The sequence below is a fragment of the Propithecus coquereli genome, unplaced genomic scaffold (genome assembly GCF_000956105.1).
Source record: "Propithecus coquereli isolate 6110/MARCELLA unplaced genomic scaffold, Pcoq_1.0 Scaffold377, whole genome shotgun sequence".
Classification (NCBI taxonomy): Eukaryota; Metazoa; Chordata; class Mammalia; order Primates; family Indriidae; genus Propithecus; species Propithecus coquereli.
The window spans coordinates 795,609-816,296 of NW_012149474.1; the positions used below are offsets into that span (position 1 = coordinate 795,609).

At 60.8% G+C, this 20,688-nt stretch overlaps 1 protein-coding gene across 1 annotated transcript in view; it reads left to right on the top strand.

Moving 5' to 3' along the window:
- Positions 1–221: 221 nt before the first annotated feature.
- Positions 222–20,688, top strand: part of CHID1 (chitinase domain containing 1) — a 33,304-nt gene continuing 12,837 nt past the window's right edge. The window contains exons 1-9 of the mRNA XM_012651997.1: positions 222–418; positions 1,536–1,685; positions 2,238–2,370; positions 4,359–4,403; positions 5,166–5,272; positions 5,865–5,926; positions 9,000–9,092; positions 15,053–15,154; positions 15,753–15,908. Of these exons, the coding sequence (XP_012507451.1) occupies positions 308–418; positions 1,536–1,685; positions 2,238–2,370; positions 4,359–4,403; positions 5,166–5,272; positions 5,865–5,926; positions 9,000–9,092; positions 15,053–15,154; positions 15,753–15,908 (959 nt within the window). The 5' untranslated portion in view covers positions 222–307. The remainder of the gene's footprint in view (positions 419–1,535; positions 1,686–2,237; positions 2,371–4,358; positions 4,404–5,165; positions 5,273–5,864; positions 5,927–8,999; positions 9,093–15,052; positions 15,155–15,752; positions 15,909–20,688) is intronic.

Below are 20,688 nucleotides of genomic sequence, written 5' to 3' on the forward strand. Positions count from 1 at the left end.
GGGCACTGGGGACAGGGCTCTGTGGCCAGCAGTGAGGAAGCTCCTTTCTTGGTGTCCGAAAGCTGGTGGTCCAGCTGTGGGGGAGGGAGGGCAGAAGTTCTGGAGAAGGGACTCCAGCTGCAGGGCTCTGTCCCAGTGGCCAAGGCCCGTCCTGGAGCTGTGGGGACCCAGGCTCTGTGAGGAGAAAGTGCTCCCATCAGCAGAGGGGTTGCCCACGCTGCATTTCCCTGCTGAGTGTCTCCATGTGCTCTGCTCTCCCTACAGCCCCCTGGAGCCGGAGGTTGGACCCTGCTGTGATACACGCACCATGCAGAAACTGCTGAACCTCCTGTGGCTTGTTCTGGCCTGCGGCTCCGTTGACGCTACCCTGTCAAAGTCAGATGCCAAAAAAGCTGCCTCAAAGACACTGCTGGAGAAGGTGGGGGTGGCCTGGGGACTTGAGGTGACCACACTGGCCAAGGGCTGACCCCTCATACTCTTTTCCCTCCTGCCTGCTGGGACCTGGGAGCTGGGGGGCTGGGGACCTGGGGGGCTTGGCTGCTCACACAGAGGACTGCTGAGCCAGCTGTGGGCAGGCAGGCGGGTGGTCTGTGTGTCTCTGAGTGAGCAGCTTCTGGAGCCGGATTCTGAGGGTCGGTGGCTGGTTCTTTGGCATCCCCACCTGCCCCCCGCCCGTCTCTGTGCCTATTTCCACCTTCCACCTGCTTTCAACACCTGCACCCTCATGCCACCATCATCATTGCCTCTTTAATATTCATGGCCATTAGCTGTGTTTGCGTTGTGGTCTTTCTGCTATTTTGGGATGGTCCCGGGGATTGTAAACTCAAGGGTGGGTCCCCACTGAACCTACCCCTCAGCCCCAGCAATCACCATGCCACCGGCCAGAGTTGTCACAGGAACCTAGTCCTAGACTGACAGACACTCTCTGTCCTGCCTCAGGGCAGAGAACACCTGCAGTGGGCATTTCTGTCCTTCATGAGGCCCTGTGGGGCCAGGCCAGGGAGTGGGTGGTGTCAAGGGGAGGATCAGCCAGGCCCTGGGTGTAGACAGAACAGGGAAGTGGGGAACCAGGTGGAGGGCTTCAAGGAGCGGAGGCAGGGTAGGGGGAGCTATGTTCACAGGGCATGAGAAGACTCACTGGGAAAGAGGTGGCAGGTGGCAGTTGGCCAGTGAGGTGGCATGTTCTGATCTGACCAGCACTGTGTGTGGTCCTGGGGTGCCCAGCTGAGCTCCAAATTGCCAGAGCTGGTGCTGACTGTCCATCTTCACGTGAGTGGAGGGAGCCGCCATAGGCCCTGCCTGCCTTCCAGCCCAGAGCAAGGGTGGGAACGGCCCCCACAGTCGGCCACTGTCCGCTCTCTGATGGCCAGAGCCTTCTGAACGTCAGCGCCTGCCATGTCTACAGGTCAGCAACCCTGTTGACGCGGAGACACGCTCGCTGGCCAAATGAAAAGGACTTCTTGCTGCTGCTTAGGGTGCTGTGTTCTGCACCGAGGACGGGCGACTGATGGCCTTGCCCTTTCTTTTTATTTCAGAGTCAGTTTTCAGATAAGCCCGTCCAAGATCGGGGTCTGGTGGTGACGGACCTCAAAGCCGAGGACGTGGTTCTCGAGCATCGCAGCTACTGCTCAGCGAGAGCCCGAGATAGACACTTTGCTGGAGATGTGCTGGGCTACGTCACTCCAGTAGGTCGGAGCCCTCGAGGTGCACAGGGAGGTCCTGAGGCTTGGACGTCGCCCCAGCCTCTGTGACAGGCCGGCCAGGCAGTGATGGGGTCTTGTTCTGATCTCTCCAGCTGCCACAGCTGTGAAACCACAGTGGGAGGGATGCCATACTAGAGATGTCAGAGTGAAGGGTACTGGGGTTTCTCCAGGGGCTCGCTGCTCATGGCAGCAGGTGACCCTGTTGGTGCCCTAAGTCCAGAGGAGGGCCGTCGAGCCATCTGGCCTCAGCAGCCAGCAGCAACAGCATGTGCTCTGGCTCAGAGAGGGGCTCGTCAAGAGGACCTCCTATCACTTCTGGTGAAGGGGATTTTGGCCTGGATCCCAGGCTGTGAGAGGCAGACCAGAGTGGGAGAAGGGCACCCCAGGCAGGGGCCTGGTGTCAGCTCAGGCCAAAAGGCTGTCGATACTGGCCAGCTGGTCCTGGGTACGTCCAGAGCGGGCAGAGCGGCAGCACCATGGTGAGGGAGATTCATGCTCACCTGTTCTCTGTCTGACATCTCCTTCCTCTGCCAGTGGAACAGCCATGGCTACGATGTCACCAAGGTGTTTGGGAGCAAGTTCACGCATATCTCGCCAGTCTGGCTGCAGCTAAAGAGACGTGGCCGTGAAATGTTTGAGGTCACGGGCCTCCACGACGTGGACCAAGGTTCTCGTCCTTCCTGCTTGTCTGTGCTTGTCCTAAGGGCCATGAAGAGTGTGAGTGTGAGTGTGGGGGTGTGTGTATGAGTGAGACTGTGTATGTGACGTGCGTGTGACAACCTGAAGGCCTGAGCTCTCACCCTGCATGGCCGAGCGCAGAGTCGTCCCATGGTGCGGGCTAGTGTGCAGGATGGGAACACAAGTAGGGCCTGGAGAGGTGGTCCCCACCGTGGGACCTTCTGCAGGGCCAGGTCGATGTCTCAGCCAGCGTTTCGGGAAAATCCCAGGATGGTATAGAAAAACCACCCATTGAGCTGAGGAGCTGAGAGGCCTTAGAATGACTCAGACAAGTCCGGCTTGGGCAGTTAGGTGTGGTGTTGCCTTCAGTCCTTTCCCAGCGAGCGATGTGTCGTCACGTGTTCACAATGAAACAAATCACACACGTTCACAGAGCCATCGCCATGCACCATCATACAACCCGTCATGTTAATAATATTACAGTTCTCCACTAGGCGGGGATTTTAGTGTCACTGTTAGCTATAGCTGCAGTTCCCAGCCCCCGAGTGCGGACCAGTCCTGGGCAGTGGCCTGTTAGGAACCGGGCGACACAGCAGGAGGTGAGCAGTGAGTGAGCAAGCGAAGCTTCATCTATATTTACAGCCGCTCCCCGTGGCTTGCATCACCACCCGAGCTCCACCTCCTGTCAGATCAGCGGTGGCATTAGATTCTCATAGGAGCACAGACCCCACTGTAAACTATGCGTGTGAGGGATCTAGGTTGTGGCTGCTTGTGAGAGCCTGATGCCTGATGATCGGGGGTGGAGCTGAGGCAGTGATGCGAGCACTGGGGAGCCGCTGCAAATGCAGATTGTCATTAGCAGAGAGGTTTGACTGCACAGAGACCATATAAATCAGTTGCTTGCAGACTCATATCAAAACCCCATCAGTGGCAAGTGACAATGTAACAATAAAAGAAAAAAAAGGCAAAAAAAAAAAAAAGCAACTGAAACAACCCGAAACCAACCCCGCCCTGCCACCCCGTCCGTGGAAAATTGTCTTCCATGAGACTGGTCCCTGGTGCCAAAAAGTTTGGGGACCGCTGCCCTGGAGGACAGCTAAAGCAGTTGGGACTGGTCAGAGCCAGCTGCTTCAAGGCAAGAAAGCGCTGGGCTCCCCACCCCCGGTACTTATCTTGGTATTTGCTTAATCTGCTTCGTAGCAGTTTTGCTGAGCATTCCAGACTGGCACAGTTTTCCTGTCATGTGGTGGGGACCCTACATTTTCCCCACACCCAGCTCTGCCCCAGTGGTGCAGGTGGCCGTGAGAGGGGCCTTCCCTTACACGTCCACACTGTGCACAGATGTGTGCAGGGCGGCCTCCGAGACAACTCCAGCAGCCTCTGGGCACAGGCCGCTGGCCCCCCTCCTTTGTTCCTCCCCTAGTGATGTTCAGGGGGGTGGGGCTCAGGGTGGGGGGCTATTCGCTGATGGCACATCCCGGCGGCATGTGCCCGAGGTCACAAAGCTGAGCCTCACGCTCGGTCTCCGACAGAGAGAGTAGCAGGGGAGGTATTGGCCAGTTGGCGAGTTCCAAGACCAGGAGTGATTTTTCCTGGTGTTGATGTTGAAAGAACTGTGGGGAGACAAGTGTGTTGGCAAATGTCAGGGCTTGGTGGGTTCCGACTGCCCCTCAGCTCACAGAAACACCCTGACATTCCCCAGGCCCCTGGGGTGACCTGTCCCCCAGGCCAGCCATGGGCTCTGAGGCATCCCAGCCCAGGGAGGGCAAGCTCAGAGCTGCTTTGCAGGCCAGGAGGATGAGGGGTGTGGGACCAGGAGGGGTGGCGTTCAGGGCTGCCCCAGGGCCAGGGCAGAGCTGGGTTCTCACAGTCAGCCTCCCCTCCCCTTTCCTGCTGCTGCATGTTCCTCCTCAGAGGGGCCAGGTCTGCTGGCAGGACACATGCCCCTGTGCTAACTGTCCCCTCCGTGTCCCACAGGGTGGATGCGGGCTGTCAGGAAGCACACCAAGGGCCTGCGCATAGGTAAGTCCAGTAGGCCTGGGAGCTGGAAATGGCCCCAGCCATGGGATGGAGGCCCAGGTGGCATGACCTCTGACCTCCCTGTGGCTGGGCAAGTGGGCCGGGGTCTTCTCATGTTCCTGGCCGTCCAGGCTGTGCTGCTCAAGCACAGGTTATTCCTCCAGCTGCTCCGAGGCGAGGCTGGCCCCGGCCTGCATTCACGGGCTCTCCCTCCCACCCAGGCCATAGCCCACCAAGGCCAGCACTGCCTTGGCCAGCGGCTGTGCCAGGCTGCTCTGCCTCCTGTTTTTCCCTCCCTTCACCTGACAAATGTCATCCAAGCAGCTGGGGCCAGGCTCTGACCTCAACCTGAGGGTGGCTCTAACCCTGCCCCATTTGTGCCCCCGTAGCTTGTGGCTGGCTGGCAAGGTGGGAACACATGTCCCCATGTTCAGGAGCAGCCTTGGGCAGTGGGTTAGGAATTGGGGAGCAGGCTGAAGGAGAGGCTGCAGGGCTGCCTTGGAGCAGGTGGCAGGTGGCAGGCCTGAGTGGGGCCTGGGGAGGGCGGGCGTGGGGCAGAAGGGCGGCCAGCGCCACCTCACTCCATCCCCAATCCCTCCCTCGCCAGCCGCCAGGCTGCAGGGCTCCCCTCAGGCTTCCCCACCTGTCACTCGGTGGTCTCGCTCCACTCAGGAGGCCAAGGGGATGCCCTCTGGGGAGGGCAAGCAGGGGAGGGTCAGTTGGTGTTCCCAGCCACAGCTTCTGTGCATGTTGTACCCTGCCCAGTGCCCCGGCTTCTGTTTGAGGACTGGACGTACGAGGATTTCCGGAGCGTCCTGGACAGCGAGGATGAGATAGAGGAGCTCAGCAGGACCATGGTGCAGGTGGCAAAGGTGAGACCCATGCGCTGCCTCAGGCCTCTGAGCACAGGCAGGGCTCCATCAGCCGCTCCCCGGCCCCCGGCGGGGGCTCCAACAGGGCCAGCACTTGGCTCCTCTTGGCTGGCTTGCTCCTTGGGCCTTTCTGGTGCAGCCCACTCTTCAGGGAGGACAGCGTCAGCCCCACTCAGGCCACTGTTCACTCTCTTTGGCCCCCACAGGTCCCAAGGGTGGGAGACTTGTGTGCTGGGTGTTTCCCAAGGCAAGGCCCAGCTGCTTGCTGCCCTCCTGGGAGGAGACCATCCCTGCAGGCTGCTGGGACATCTGGGCTGCAGAAGGGGAGAGCCCTCAGGCCCCTAGGGGTGGGGTGGGGGAGGCATGGAGCCCTGGCCCCTCTGCTCCCAGCTCCTGTGGGGACCCCACCATGCTGCCTCTTGCAGGCAGGGACTTCTGGGTGTGCAGCACGGGCTTGGGGCTTGCCTCGTGAGTGACTGGGTGGACTGGTCCGTGACCTGGCCGGGTGGGCAGAGGTGGTACGCTCTGTGTCTGTCTTTCCACCATCCTCCTGTGCCTCCAGGTCCTCTTCACCTGCTCCTGTTTCTTTCAGAACCAGCATTTTGACGGCTTCGTGGTGGAGGTCTGGAGCCAGCTGCTGAGCCAGAAGCACGTGTGAGTTGGTGGGGCAGGTGGGGCTACTCGCTGCTCCCCCGGCCCCTGGCCCCAGTGTTTGGAGGAGGCTGGAGAAAGGACAGGGGACAGGGAGCCCCGTTTGGGAGGGCCTTCCTCCCACAGCCCTGCACCTGGGGTGAGGATGGAGACCTCAGAGGAGCGAGTGTGGCCGTGGGGCAGGCGGCTGGCCCCGACACTTCCTATGGGTGGTGAAGGGAGGTAAGGAGCCTCGCCACGAGGACTCGGCAAGAGGGAGGGAGCTGCCTGGACGGTGGTAGCAGAGGCCGGGCTTGGGCGTAGGCAGAAACCTCCTCACCAAGCGTGAAGGAGCCTTCTAGGGATGTCGAGAAGGTGCCAGCCTGGCGCGGCCAGGACCTGTGGGGTGGACCGCCATGACATCCTCTGGACAACGCTGTCGTGGCCCACAGGGAGGTGGCCACATGCTCCCTCAGGCCTCCTCCCTGCCACGTGGGCGCCCAGCCTACCCCGACACTCGTGGGTTCCCACTCTCCTTGACCAGAGTGGCCAGGAAAGGAGGGAGTGAGGGCAGTGCCGGCAGCGTCTCTAGTCCAGCCTAGGCCTGGCCTCGGCCCTGAGAGCCAGCCTCTCCTGTGTCCTGCTCAAGCACTCCGGCCCATCCACCTTCTCTAGCTCTGCTGAAGTGAGGTGTCTGCCCTGCAGAAGGGGGCAGAGGGGCCATTCTTCTGCCCAGGTGGGGTCTGGTGCTGTCCCAGGCGTCCAGGCAGGGGGAGGTGGAGCAGCCCAGAGGCCTGCAGCCCCTGCCCAGCTCCTCAGCCCCATGCAAGCTGAGAGTTCTGGAATCGACCGCCCTGCCCTTTCCCACCTGAAGGAGTTCCCCTTGTGCCCCGAGGCCCGTGCCTGCCCCAGAGGGGAAGAGCGAGGGTCCCCATGTCCCTCCTCTGTCACTGTCCATTCTGCGGCTGCCGCAGGCAGAAGAGCTGCAGGTCTCGGCTCTGCCCACGCGGAGGCAGCGTCCCCACACAGATCCTGTGTTGCCGAGGGAGGGAGGTGCGTCATTGACTGTAGCCCTGTGGCAGGGGGCAGGGGAATAGGATCCCCCGGGGCCAGTGGAAGCTGTGCCTGGAGCCCAGTGTGCCAGGCTGGGGGTAGCCTCCAGCTGCCAGCCTCCTCCTGGCCAAGGCCTGCTACGGCTTCCGGCCCCACTGGGCCAGCTCAGATCTACAGTGGCCTCAGACCATCCTCACCAGGAGGCTTCAGCCTGGGACTCTGCCCGGAAACACTCCCTGCCGTAGGCCTGGAGTCCCGCTTCCCGGTGCCCAGACGCCTGCACCACCCTCAGCCAGGCCCGCCTGACGCGCCCCTGCAGGCTGTTTGTGAAGCGTCTCCTCTGCCCACCTGCACCCCAGGAGGGCCCAGCAGGGGAGGAAGGCCGAAGTCCCCAGGTCTGTGGGGACTCTTTTGCCTACACTTCCCCAAGGGGCCCTAGCTCTGGCCTGAAGGTGCCCCGCACTTTTGGCGAGACAACCCCAGGCAGGCCCCGACTTGGGACAGTGGGGGTGAGTCCTGCTGGGGCTGACCTTCTGGTACCCTCTGAGGGAGTGGTCCCTCTGAGCAGGAGACAGGCTCCACCAGGTCTCATCTTTCCCACTAATCCTGGGAGAACAGAGCTATTAATCAGAGATTTGCTATAATTCGTTTCCATTTCACAGTATTAAGTAGGCAGTGAGATGGCACCAAAGGGCCGCCCTCCTGAGACAGCCGCGTTGTGTCTGGGTGGGAGGGCCGGGGTGCAGTGAGACACACTCTCGTGTCTGGGCGGGAGGGCCAGGGGTGCAGTGAGACACGGCCTCATTGGATGTGACTCCTGAGGGGTCATTAACGTGGGGTGGGGGTGGGGGAAGGAGGTGGGAGCCACCTGCAGGGCCCCTTGAGTGCAGGCCCTGGAGAGAAGGTGGGCAACTGCCGGTGGGGTGGGGGCAGCATCCGGGTTCTTGAGCAGCAGAGACCAGCTGGTCTGACAGATCCCTTTGGGCGTTCTGCTGCCTGTGAGCCTCCCCGTGTGCCAGGCCTGAGGCTGGACGTGGGCAGGTTTGCCTACAGGGACACTGCCACCTCTGGTTCCTCCTGAGCTTGGGGGCAACCCCTTAGGGTTGTCCTCGTGCCAGAGCAGCTGTGATGTGGGCCCTTGGGAGCCACCAGTGCCAGCTGCTAGGGGCTTCAAGGGGCCTGTCCCAAGTGTGCTCTGGGTGACACCAGCACCCACCACAGCCCACATCCACCCTGGGGCCCTCACAGAGTGGCCGTGGGCACCTTTTGGCCCTCAGGTCTGATGTGGTCCTCGGGACAGTCGTGGGAGCCCACAGGCTAGATGGGAGGGTCCCCCAGGTGACATCAGCTTCCTGAGCTCCTCAGCACCTGGGCACGCCTCGCTCTGCTCCGGTGTTTCGGAACACGGGCAGCACCCCTCCTGGCCACCACCTCTAAGTGGCATTCGGGTATATGACAGCCTTTGGCACCCAGAGAGTTCTGGGTGCAGGTGCCAGCGCCGAGGCATGAGGACGGACTGCCCCGAGGCTCTGCCACCTGCCGAGGACTGTGCCCATGTTGCCACCTGCAGAGCTGATGCTGGGCCTGGCGAGGACGGGGTCTCAAGTGCCCTGGGTTGCTAGGGCCCTTCCTCACCTACTGTGCTTAGTGGCTGCGCTGGGCTCTGTCTCTGGTCGTTTGGGGAGCTCTTTCTGGGAGCCCACGGGGTACTGACAGGCTCCTACTCTAGGGGGACCCTGGAGCGTAGGAAGGGCAGGCTTAGCCAGGTTGTAGATGGGCCCCGTAGGGCAGAGGGAGTCCTTTATCCCCAGACCCCTTCACGGGGTCCACAGGGCTGCTTGTGCATGGGCGTCTGTCGTTTGGGACCACACTCAGAGTGGGGTGGGAAGTTTCCTAGAGGGGCTGTTGCCTTCCCTGCAGCAGGGTGTCAGGCTGAGGACCAGCCTCACCCCATCCCCGAGGCCATGGGTGTCAAGGAGCCCCACGGGGCTCCGGGTGGAGCCTTGGCGCCAGCGCTGCTGACCCCACGTCTCGGCTCTTTCAGGGGCCTCATCCACATGCTCACCCACCTGGCCGAAGCGCTGCACCAGGCCCGGCTGCTGGTCATCTTGGCCATCCCGCCTGCTGTCACACCTGAGTAAGTGCCACACAGCCCTTCTCTCTCTCTCTCTCTTTCAGTGGTGTCAAGGGCTTTGGGGTTGCAGGGCAGACAGTGCAGGGTGGTGGCTCGGGGCCCAGGCCGTCTCTGCTCATCTGGTCGACACAAACTGCACCTGGCCCCGTCTGTAGAAGCTGTGGCTGCTGCACACACAGGGTGTGTGACCCAGAGGTTGGGGGTCCCTTTGCAACCAGCCTCCCACGTTCTCCCTGTTAGTGGTTGAAGACAATGTCTCTCAGCCCAAACATATTTGAAGACTATGCTGAGACATCCTTTTTTTTGAGAACTGAAGTCTTTTAAACTCACCATCAGCATGACTCTTAGTAGAGGCCCTGGAGCTCAAGGGCGTTTGGTGCTTCAGGTTGAATTTACACCCGTTGTTTCTGCGGGAGATTAGGCCAAGGTGGGGTACGGCTGCCACCGTCCAGGGGCCACTGGCTGGGCCGGGCCTCTCCTGTGAGTGGGCTCGTTCAGCCCTCCCAGCCCTGCAGGGCGGCTCTTCTGGGCACAGTGACCAGGCACAAGGAGCCAGGAGGGTCTCAGCTGTGCTGGGCACAGAGAGGGCTCCAAGTCATGACCTGAGAACCCAGAACAGACCTGGGGGCCCAGTGGACAGGAGCAGGCCAGGTGGAAGGGCTGGCTGGGGCATCCCAGGGCATCGGGGTGGGAGTCCCAGGGCTCAGCCCAGTGTACACCAACTTCCGAGGGGCAGTTTTCACCCCTCGGGAATGATGAGCTCCCAGCCTCCCACTCAGGAAGGGAGCAGCCAGCCCCTCCCTCACCTCCACGGACTTCTGTCTCTCTCCAGTGGCAGCGGCAGGTGGTGACAGGGCCCCAAGGGTGCGGACAGACAGACTTGCACAAAAGGGCGGCACACACCTGGCTGGCCACCCACCCTGGGCCCTCAGCCCTGGGCTGTGTAGGCAGCTGGTGGTTTTCTGTTCCAGCCTCTAGGATGCCGAGGGCCCTTTGTACAACCTGGGTATTGGCCTCTCACCCCACCTTTCTCCCCAAACTTCCCAGGGCTCTCAGCCCTTCAGTCGGGCTGCAGCTGGGCAAGGCCGACAGGCTGCCTGCTCTGCAGGCCGGATTCCAGGCCTGTGTCTGTGGCCCCACTGTGGGTGGGTGGCCCCTCTCCTGGAGCTGGGGGTGGGTGCGCAGATCCTCCAGGCGCTGGGCAAAGAAGGGTTACAGTAGCAGGCAGGGCCCGGGCGACCTGGGGCCATGAGGAGCAGGTTCAGAAGCCTCTGATAGGTCAGTGTGGAAGGGTAGGGGAGCTGCCTAGATGTCCCCCAGATGGCGGCGCTGTCCTTGGAAGGGGTACTCCCTGAGCCTACAGGGCAAGGGGAGCAGGTGTGGGCGCTGGCTGCTGGGGGTGGGCACCCTGGAGTGGGCACATCGTGGGGACAGTGACACCACGTCTCTGTTAGGGATGGGGACTGATGTGGTGTCGCTGGCAGGGACTGGTCACTGTGGGCCACGCCGGGGCCATCCCTACCAAGTCTGCCTGGAGGGCACCCGGTCAGAGACGAGCTTGGGCTCAACCCCTGGTCAGCAGCAGGGAGATGAGTCTGGGGCAGATGGAGACTGAGACACCAGTGACACGACCCCAGGGGTTACGGGGCAGGAAGGTGAGGTCTCGGCTTGGGGGGAGGAGGGGACAGGGTGACATGGAGCCTGTGTCCTCCTGCCTCGTGTTGACCCTTCAATGATGCAGACGCTGTCTAGAGATGGTGGCCAGTCAGGTGACGGGATGGGGAGGCGTCCCCATGTGGGGCCGGGGGACAGAGGGTTGGGGGATGGGGGAGTCTGCAGTAGAACGCAGGAGAAGGTGGTGCTGCCGCAGGAGCGGAGAGGTGGGAGGAGGGCGGGGCGCCCTGTGGTGTCTGGAGGAGACTGTTCTGGAGGCTGCCTGGACACCTTTCCCCGCTGGCAGCTGCGGGGTCTTGGGGTGAAGAGGCCCATGTGGCTGGAGAGACCTGGCCAGGCCCCTGCCCAGGGTGTCGTTCCAGTCCCACTTTCTGGAAGGAAGAGGTGGCTCGTGGCAGAGGGTGTGCGGCAGCCGGCTGGGCAGCCACCCCCCAGGCCTGAGGGCGCAGAGCACGCTGTCACAGCGCTTAGCAACGCAGAAGCAAAGTGTGGAGCCGGGTCAGAGGCTGAGTGGACACTTCCTTTTCTTGCTGCCACCTGCCTGGGGCCCACCTGAGATGTGGGGGGCTGCCCGTGACACGTTTGTTTTCCTGTTCTCCTTCCTCCTCGGGTTTCTTTCCTCAGAAGTGAATTCCGAGCCCGAGGTTTTCTGCGTGAGCAGCGAAGCCTGTTCGTCGGAAGTCACGCTGTGCCTAATCCGTGACAAGCTGTTCTTGCGTCTCTCGACTGTGTAGACCTCCCTCTTGTCCGGATGCCACGGGTCAGAGACAAACAGCTCTGGGGAGAGGTGGTCTTCCTCGCAGGTGGAAGAGGGGGCACCACATTCCCAGCGGGTCCGCAGGGCCAGAGCCAGGTGGACAAGGGTAGGTAGAGCCTGGTAGCATCCCTCCCTCCCGTTGATGAGCACCACACTGGGAGGCACCTCCTGTCTCTGGGCAGCGTCTGCATGTTATTGTTTTGTTACAGCCCTTTAAAAACGTGAGGGCCAGCCTGGCACCTTTCTCTGCCTCACGCCTGTAATCCCAGCACACTGGGAGGCCGAGGCGGGAGGATCGCTTGAGCTCAGGAGTTCGAGACCAGCCTGAGCAAGAGCAAGACCCCATCTCTACTAAAAATAGAAAAATTAGCCAGGCGTCGTGGTGTGTACCTGTAGTTCCAGCTACTTAGGAGGCTGAGGCGGGAGGATCGCTTGAGCCCAGGAGTTGAGGCTGCAGTGAGCTGTGATGGTTCCAGCCTGGGAGACAGAGGGAGATTCTGTCTCAAAAAAATAAAAATAAGTAAGTAAAAACTTCAAGACTGTTCCCAGTCTTTGGGCCACAGCTGATGCTCCTGGCCTGTAGCAGTAGTTTTTGGGTCAGTGAGCAGCTATGTGAGACCTGAAAGGAGCAGTGCAGGCTGTGCTTGTCACGTGGACATGCCGCACTGAGGGCACAGTGTGGAGCCAGCAGAGCAACCCCTTCCTGCTTGGGGACTCGGTGGAGGTGTGGGGGACGTCCCACGGTTTCTTTGCCACATTCCGTGGCTGGTGGAAGTCAGATTCTGGGCATGTGGCCACACCTGCCTGAGCCTTGTGGGCAAAGCCAGCTCTTCCAGGAGTGCCTGGTGTGGGTGAAGCCACGAAGCCATGGAAAACGGTTGAGCAGTGCTGTGTGCCCACGAGAGGGGCCGGGGCATGGTGGTGCCATGGATGTAGGCTTGGAGACCAGCTCATAGTGGGAAGCTGTGAGTCGGACAGTAGCGTGTGAAGCACGGGCTCAGAGAGCTGGACACCTTGGAAAGCGCATTGTGGGCGCAGAGGAGGGGTTGGGCTGGGGCACAGGCCCCCCAGAGTGGAAACTGCTCCTGACAGGGCTGCCACTGAGACTGAAGAGGAGGGTGCAGAGGCAAGGAGTCAGCCGGCTGCGTTCCTGGGTGCAGTGGAGACCCGAGTTAGAAAGCAGAACCTCACTGCACGTAGCAGGGACGGTGGCTCCGACAGACAGACAGGACTCTGACCGGAATGTCGACGCGTCAGAAGTCACCACAAAGGAGTGGAAAGATGAGCCTCCCGCAGGAGAGATGCTGATCCCACGTCCCTGACCAAGAGCAAGCGTCTGGCTGAGGGAGGAGAGAGGGAGCCAGAGATACGCAGTGGCGAGACCGCGGTGACCCTGGAGAGAGCTGGGCAGAAGACCTGGACACTGAAAGACGAGATGCAGTGGATACGCGCCGAGTAGCCAAGGGACAGTGGAGAGAGGCTTGACCTCGTTAGCAATGAAGGGAACACAAGTGAAAACCACAGGGAGAGAGCAGCTCGCGCGCAGCCAAGCTGGGACAGAATCGACGAAGGCTCTCGAGTCGACTGCCCGGATGCCATGTGCCGTGGAGTGTGGACGGGGGCTCTGCGCAGTGGGACCCCCTTGGAGAAGGCTGGGTGCGCGTCCGAGGCAGAGCAGGGCCAAGCCCCAGCACACGTGGCGGTGGCCTCAGCAGCTCACTGCCTCACGTTCACAGACACACAGAGCGTGCGCTGCGTGACGCAGACAGTCTACTCGGGAACTCGTGGGCACATCGTCACCCATGTATCGGATCACGGTGGGCTCTGCTAACCTGTGCGGAACTTGATAAACGCTCTCTGACATCCACCTGCTTTTTATCTCAGCGTGGACTGCCGTGACAAAGTACCATGGACTGAGCGGCTTTGATTTTCTCACAGTCTGGGGGCTGGAAGTCTGCGGTCAGGGGCCAGCAGGTCTGGTGAGGCCCTTCCTGGGTGCAGTGAGTACCTTTCCGCTGTGCCCTCCTTCACATGGCAGAGATCTCTCCTGTGTCTCTTCCTGTAAGGACACGAACCCCATCATGAGGGCCTGTGGTCATGACCTTATCTAACCCTAATCACCCCCGAGAGCCCCACGCCCAGACACCATCACACTGGGGGGTTAGGGCCTCAGCATAAGAATTTGGGGGGACACAAGCATCCGTCCTTGTGGTGTTCATGCAGCAGGCGCCCCTCCCCTTGCGGGGGCAGGGGGTCCCCTCACAGCCCTGCACCGTCCCTGGCTCCCAGAGCTCATCCTTCCCATCTCTGCTGAGGTCCACGTAGGCCTTGGACAGAGTGGGCTTGGGGGCCGGGGCACAGAGTCTGGCTGTGCTTTCCTGGGGGGCTTCGGTGCAGACCTCTGGAAGGGGGCGTTCCTGGGGTCTGGATCTCTCGCCCCTGGGTGGTCCCGGCTCTGCAGGGGCCCATCCTCAGCCACTTCATGCTGCTCTTGCCACTCGGGGGTCTCCTTCCCAGGTCTCCCCACCATTCCTCCTTTGTGCCTCTCACTCTCAGAGGCCTCCAGGCCCTGTGACCGTGTCCCCTTCACCCCTTGCTACGGTCTGAATGCTTGTGTCCCCGAGACCTCATATGTTGAACCCTGACCCCTAAGGTGATAGTGTTAAGAGGTGAGGCCTTTGGGAGGTAACGAGGTCATGAGGCTGGGACCTCACCAACGTGATTAGCACCCTCATAAAAGAGGCCCCAGGGGGCCCCCTCGCCTCTTCCACCCTGTGCAGACCTTGGAGGCTGTGAGCCAGGAAGCGGCCGCACTGCACACTGAACCGTGAGGAATGAATGCCTGTTCATAAGCCACCCGGTCTGTGGAATTTCGTCATCACTTCCCGAGCCGAGACACCCCTCACTCCCCCATCCAGCGTCTCCCTGAGGCCGTGTGCCTGCCCAGGTGTCCTCTCCACATGACACGTCAACATCCTGTCTGCTCGGAGAACTCGGGTGTGCGCGCCAAGCGGGCAGGAGGAAGAGCAGTCACCAGCTAGCTTGGGACTGATGTTGGTCCCCAAGGGGGCATTGGCCAGCCAGGCACAGCCATGAGCCAAACAAGTTCAGGTAGAGCAGGTGGTGATGTCCTCTAAGGTGCTGTGTCCCAGAGAAGGGACATAGCTGCTGCTACCCTCCCTGGAGAGTAGCCTGGGCCAGGCAGCAGGGCGCCCAGGCCACAGCTGCCCCCAGGGCCACAGGGCTGATGGAAGGGCAAGCTCCAGCCCTGGCCCCTGTGGCACTGGGCATCAGGCAGCACCTGCTCCTGGAACGTGGCCCCGACCAAGCTGCAGCCTGTCCCCATCCCAGGGAAAAGTGACCCAGGGTCCTCCCAGAGGGGAGGGAAGGAGGAGTGTGGGCCGGGAGCCCCCACAGCCAGCTTGCTCTGACCCCTGCTGGGCTTAGCGGACGGCTGGATTAGAGCAATTGGGGAGGAGTGGGTCAGGGCCACGTGTGGTAGCCTGAGGTTGCCACACTTGTGTCGTTGCAGGACCGACCAGACAGGCATGTTCACACACAGGGAGTTTGAGCAGCTGGCCCCCGTGCTGGACGGCTTCAGCCTCATGACCTATGACTACTCCACGGCACAGCAGTGAGTGTGGGCACCGGAGGGCCTGGCTGGGGCTCTGAAGAGCTGCAGGCTTCTACCCTGGCCTCCCAGGCAGACGCCCTCCTGTGGGCTCTGTGGCTCAGTGCAAAAAATTACTTCCCCTGGGCCAGCATCTACGGGGTGGGAGCAGGCAGCATATGCCTGCCAGTGCCCTGTAGGTAGTCCTTGGTAGGGCCCCTGCCTGGGGTGGAGCCACGTCCCCGGGGGCACGGGAGAAGTCATACTCCTCCTTGGGCCTCAGCCTGAGCTGCACTGCTTCCGGAGGGCTGCGCAAAGTAGACAGGCAGGTGTGCAGCAGGAAAGCCCCGGAAGATTATGTGTCACAGACTCCCGTCTGCCACTCTGGGGACACGAGTGCCTTGCCCTGAGTGTGGGGCGCCCTGTGGGTCCCAGTGGGAGGTGCTAGGGACCCGGCCCACCTCGCTGACAGCCGGTTATAACCGGTTGTTTCTCGTCCTTCCCAACTCCTGAGAAGTGTCGCCCACGGCACAGAGGATGCGCCCGTGGTGGACGTCCCCGAGGACGATGGTCAGGTGCCAGGTTTCCTGCCTGCTACTGAAACCCACTCCCTCCCCTGCAGGCCTGGCCCTAACGCACCACTGTCCTGGGTTCGAGCCTGCGTCCAGGTCCTGGACCCCAAGTCCAAGTGGCGGAGCAAAATCCTCCTGGGGCTTAACTTCTATGGCGTAGACTACTCGGCCTCCAAGGGCGCCCGAGAGCCCGTCGTCGGGGCCAGGTGAGCTCAGGGTTCCTGCTGCCCTGCTTAGGTTGTCACCAATGAAGGCTGGGTGTGGGTGTGGGGAGAAGAGTCGAGGCCAGGGTCAGGGGAGTGCAGGGTCTGGGCCCCCTCAGCCTCATGGACTGCAGGGTCAGAGATGTGGGCTGTCTAGGGAGCCCTGGGCCCTACGTCAGTGCCCCCACATGGGGTCACCCCTCCGTGTGGCACCAGTGCTTTAGCAGAGGGCACAGCTGTGGTGCTGTGTCACTCACTGGTCTTGGCGGTGTGTGTGTGAGAAGTGGACGCAGCTGCTGGGTTTAGGAGATCCATCCCCACCTCTGCGTGGCGCTGGGGCTTGCATTTCCCCCCCTGTTGTCCCCACCTGCAGCACGTGGGCCTGGGCCGGGGGCCTCCTCATGGCTGCCATGTGGGGTGCTGCTCCTTGCTCGTGGTGTCCTTCCGTCTGCCAAAGGGCTTTGTATAACGTTTCTTGCTGTGTGGTTCTGCTGGTGTGATTTCTTTTCAGCCTTATTTTACTTTGTTTCTGGAAATATTTTGGGGGCTATAGAATTTTGGGTTATTGCGAGGTTTTTTTTTTTTCTTTTTGTTTTTTTTTTCTTTTCTTTTTTTTTTTTTTTGTTTTTTTGAGACAGGGTCTCACTTTTTCACCCAGGCTGGAGTGCAGTGGCATCGTCATAGCTCACTGTAGCCTCCAACTCCTGGGCTCAAGTGATGCTCCTGCCTTAGCCTCCCGAGTAGCCGGGACTACAGGTGTACACCACAACACCCGGCTAATTTTTCTATATTTAGTAGAGCAGGGTCTCACTCTCGCTCAGGCTGGTCTCAAACTCCTGAGCTCAAGCCATCCTCCCTTCTTGGCCTCCCAGAGTGCTGGGATCACAGGTGTGAGCCACCGCGTCCAGCCTCCATCAGTACGTTAAAGATGCTGCCTCACCACCTTCTCACTTGTGTTTTTTGCAGGAAGAAGTGTGTTATTCTTACCTTTGTTCCTCTGTGTATGTTATGCCCCATCCCTGCTCTGAAGAGTTTATTTATTGCTGGTTTTGAGCAATTTGATCATGATGTGTCTTTATGTTTCTTGTGCTTGGTCTTCATTGATCTTCTTCAATCTGCGTTTATATTAATGCTTTTTATCAAGTTTGGAAAAATTTTGGCCAGTTCCTTCAAATATTTTTTCTGTTTCCCCTCTGTCCTCTGGCTCACGGGCTACACACGTGTGTATGAGGTCAGCTGAATTATCTGGCAGTTCACTGGTACACATTTCACCTTTTCGGATTCTTTTTCCTTTTTCTTTTTTAAGGACCTGGGAGGGAGGGAAAGTGGATTCATTCCACATGTCACAATTCTCACGTCTTGGGATTTGTTTTGGGTCTCTTTATATCTTCCATGTCTCTACCAAACTTTCACATGTAGGGGATCTGGGTATGATAACTGATTAATGTCCTTGTCGCTGGTTCTCACATGTGGGCCGTTCTGGGTCGGTTTTAACAGGCTGATTTTTCTGCTCGTTGGGCTCCCGTCATGCTGCCTCTGTGAGGCTGGTGCTCTGGGCTGGACGCTGGACATCACACGTCCTGCCTTGGTGGGTGCCGGGCATTAGTCGCTCCTCTAGACCATCTTGATCTCTGTTCTGGGTGCAGTTCAGTGACTTGGAAACAGTTTTAATGGCTCACTTTTCTGGAGAACCCGGTCCTTTGGCGGGAGGATGGTGTCCTTACAAACCTCTGCGGGTCCCCCACAGGCTGCCCTCTGAGAGGGGCGTGGTGCGCGTATGTCAGCGAAGACCAGGCCCCACAGCGGAGCCTCCCCCAGGTTGGCCCTGGGAGGGGCAGTGATAACTTGGTCTGCCCTGGGCTGGACTCGCGGTTCTGGGGCATGGCCGTCAGTAAAAGAATATGTTGGACCAGCCGTCCCCGTTGCCCTGGCTGCTCCTGCTCTGAGGGCTCAGAAGGCCTTAGACCCCTCTCTTGGCTGCCCTCCACTGGGCCCCTCGTGGTGGGATGTCACAGGGGCCGTGCTCTAAGCTGAGGGTAGGGAGTGGGGGATCCTGCTGGGGTTTTCTCCCCCTCCGTGTCCACACTCCTCTGTGTCCACGTGGCTGGTCCTCGGGCCCAGCACAGGCCTGGGCTGCCTGCTGTTCTCCTGCCCCCTGGCGCTAGGTGCGCTGTGTCACTGAACTAGGCGTGACTCTGCCACGGGGTGGAGGGAGGGCACTGGCTGAGGAGGGCCTGGGTGTAGCTTGGGCAGCAGGCAGGCCGGGGAGCACCCAGGCCTTGGTGGCCAGCACTTGCCGTTCTCCAGTGGGCTAGTGACAAGTCAGCCACAGGGCTGTGTCACCATGCATGGGTGAGGGCTCCACCCAGGCCCCGGCTCCTTCAGGTCCCCTGCTCCTTGGGGGCAGTCCACTGCCAAGATGGAGCGCAGATCAGTCCCTCGGGCATTAACCCCTGTGTCCCTGCAGTGCAGAGTGAGGTACCCAGTGCCTGGCCACCCTGCCCACCCCCACCTGTCTGTCCTGGTCAGGGCTGCTCTGTGCTGCACGCCCGCCCCACCACAGCCATCCTCTGACACTGAGAGTCCCAGAAAGGCTCTGGAAGCGTGGCTGGTGTCCCCTCTGTGCCCCACTCCCCACATCCCTGACACAGTGTTGGGTGGAGGCACATCCAGAGCTTGGGCTCCCAGACTAGGCCCTGGCATCTTCAGGAAGCCTGGCCAAGGCACCTGCTAGTTGGTCAGCCAGGAGCAGGAGGGCACTTTCTCCAGCTGCAGAGGAACTGGAGATAATAGCAATAACAGAGGAAGTGTTACTCCGCCCAGTGCCCCCTGTGCCCAGCAAGAAGCAGTCCTCCCGTGTGCCCGGCCCTAACTCCACTCTCACGGTGGGCTCTGCCCACCCAGGCCTGCCGGGAGGCCTTGTCTCAGTCAGGCCTTTGAAAGGCAGATGAGGTGTTGGCCTTGAGTCACCATCCGTGTCAGTCTGCGATGGCCGTGGTGGGCGGGGGTGCGGCACGCACAGGGCACAGGGCCGCCCGGCCAGGACAGGAGGGCTCCTGGAGGCCGGAAGTCTGAGGTCAGGAGTCGGCAGTGCTGGTTCCTCCGCAGCCTCTCTGGAGGGCACCTTCTCCCTGTGTCCTCACACAGTCATCCTTCTACGCGTGTCTGTCCCAGTCACCTCTTCTTATGCAGACACCAATCCTATGGGATTCGGGCCACCCTCACGACCTCATTTTAACATAATCACCTCTTTAAGGACATTTTTTCCCAAATACAGCCATACTCTGAGTTACTGCGGGTTTGGTCTTTGTGTTAATCTGTTTTCTGTTGCTTTGGCAGAGTACCAGAAACTGAGTACTTTATTAACGTTAAAGAAAAGACTTCCATGTCTTACAGTTGCAGGGGCTGAGGAATCCGAGGCCCAGAGGCTGCACCGGGTGGGAGGCGTCTCGCTGGGGGGAGTCCGAGTAGTCCCGGGCGGCTGGGCCACGAGTGCTCACTGCCGGCCCGTCCTGCTGCCCTCAGCTCCCCTCCGTGGCGGCCCCTGACCCGCACACGGGCTCATCCCCTCCTGAGGCAGAGCCCTCGTGACCCAGTCACATCCCGAAGGCCCCACCTCTCAACACTGCCACACTGGGGATTAAGTTTCAACATGAGCTCTGGAGGGGACATTCAAACCATGGCAGAATTTAGGGGGCGCAGCTTAGCCCGTAACATCGTCCGAGAGGTGAAGAGCTGCTGCTCTCTCGGTGCGCACCAAGCCCAGTTCAGATCCCACACAGCAGTCAGCACCCACCCTTGATAGTTCTGAGAAAGGACTGGGGGCTTTGGGGGCCAAGGAGTTCCAATTGCAAAGGCGTGTACGTGAGTGTGTGTGCGTGCACGCGTGCACACACAGAGTCTGCCCTCAGGCTTCCTGGCTTTGCAAGTGTTGGGGTCTGGGTGCACCTCAGCCAGGGAAGAAAGGTGCTGCCTCCAAGTCCTCACCCTGGCTGAGCAGTCTCCCTGCTAACCCGCCCCCCGTGGGCACCCACAGGCTCCAGCCTGGACTCGGGCCCACACGAGGGGAGCAGGTGTATAGAGAGAGCTGGGTCCTGCAGGACCCTGGGGTGCGCACCCCCAGGTCGCAGCCTGGATGGCTGGTAGCTCCTGCCCTGCCCGCCCTGCCGAACGATGCCACCCGGCCTCACCTTGGTCGGCGCAGTGGCACAGATGCCGGCTCAGCAGGGCCACTCTCACGGGGCTGGAATAAATAACTGGCTGTCTAGACTCGCTCTCACGTGCATCCTTGCAGCAGTCCAGCCGGCCAGAGAGAGTGCTGATGCAGCATGGCCGTGGCTCCCACCTCAAGGGCGTGTGGCAGGGAGGGCACCACCGCTTTCATCCTGGCCGTTGGGCCCTGAAGTTAGAGGGACGGAGGGGGATGGGCAGGGATCACAGACACAGGCTCCCCTGCCACTGGACGTTTGGTATCTGATGACTGCCAGTGCCTTCTGGGTAGGTTCCTGGCTCAGATGATGCCAGAGTCCCCTCCAAGCGTGGACAGCAGTCCTGCCTCCCCCTGAGTGTCTGAGGTAGGGAGGGGAGCTGCCAGCCAAGGCCAAGGCCACAGCCCCATGGAACATCCCTCCTGGCCCGCCTCTGCCCCCGTGAGTCTGGCCCTGCCCCATGGACCTGCCGCCTTTGTGGGCCCAGCCGCCCCTGCCCACCCCAAGGACCTTACCCTCAGCCCCTCCCATCCATCCTGTCCCCCATGGCCACGCCCCAGCCAGGTAGCGTCCAC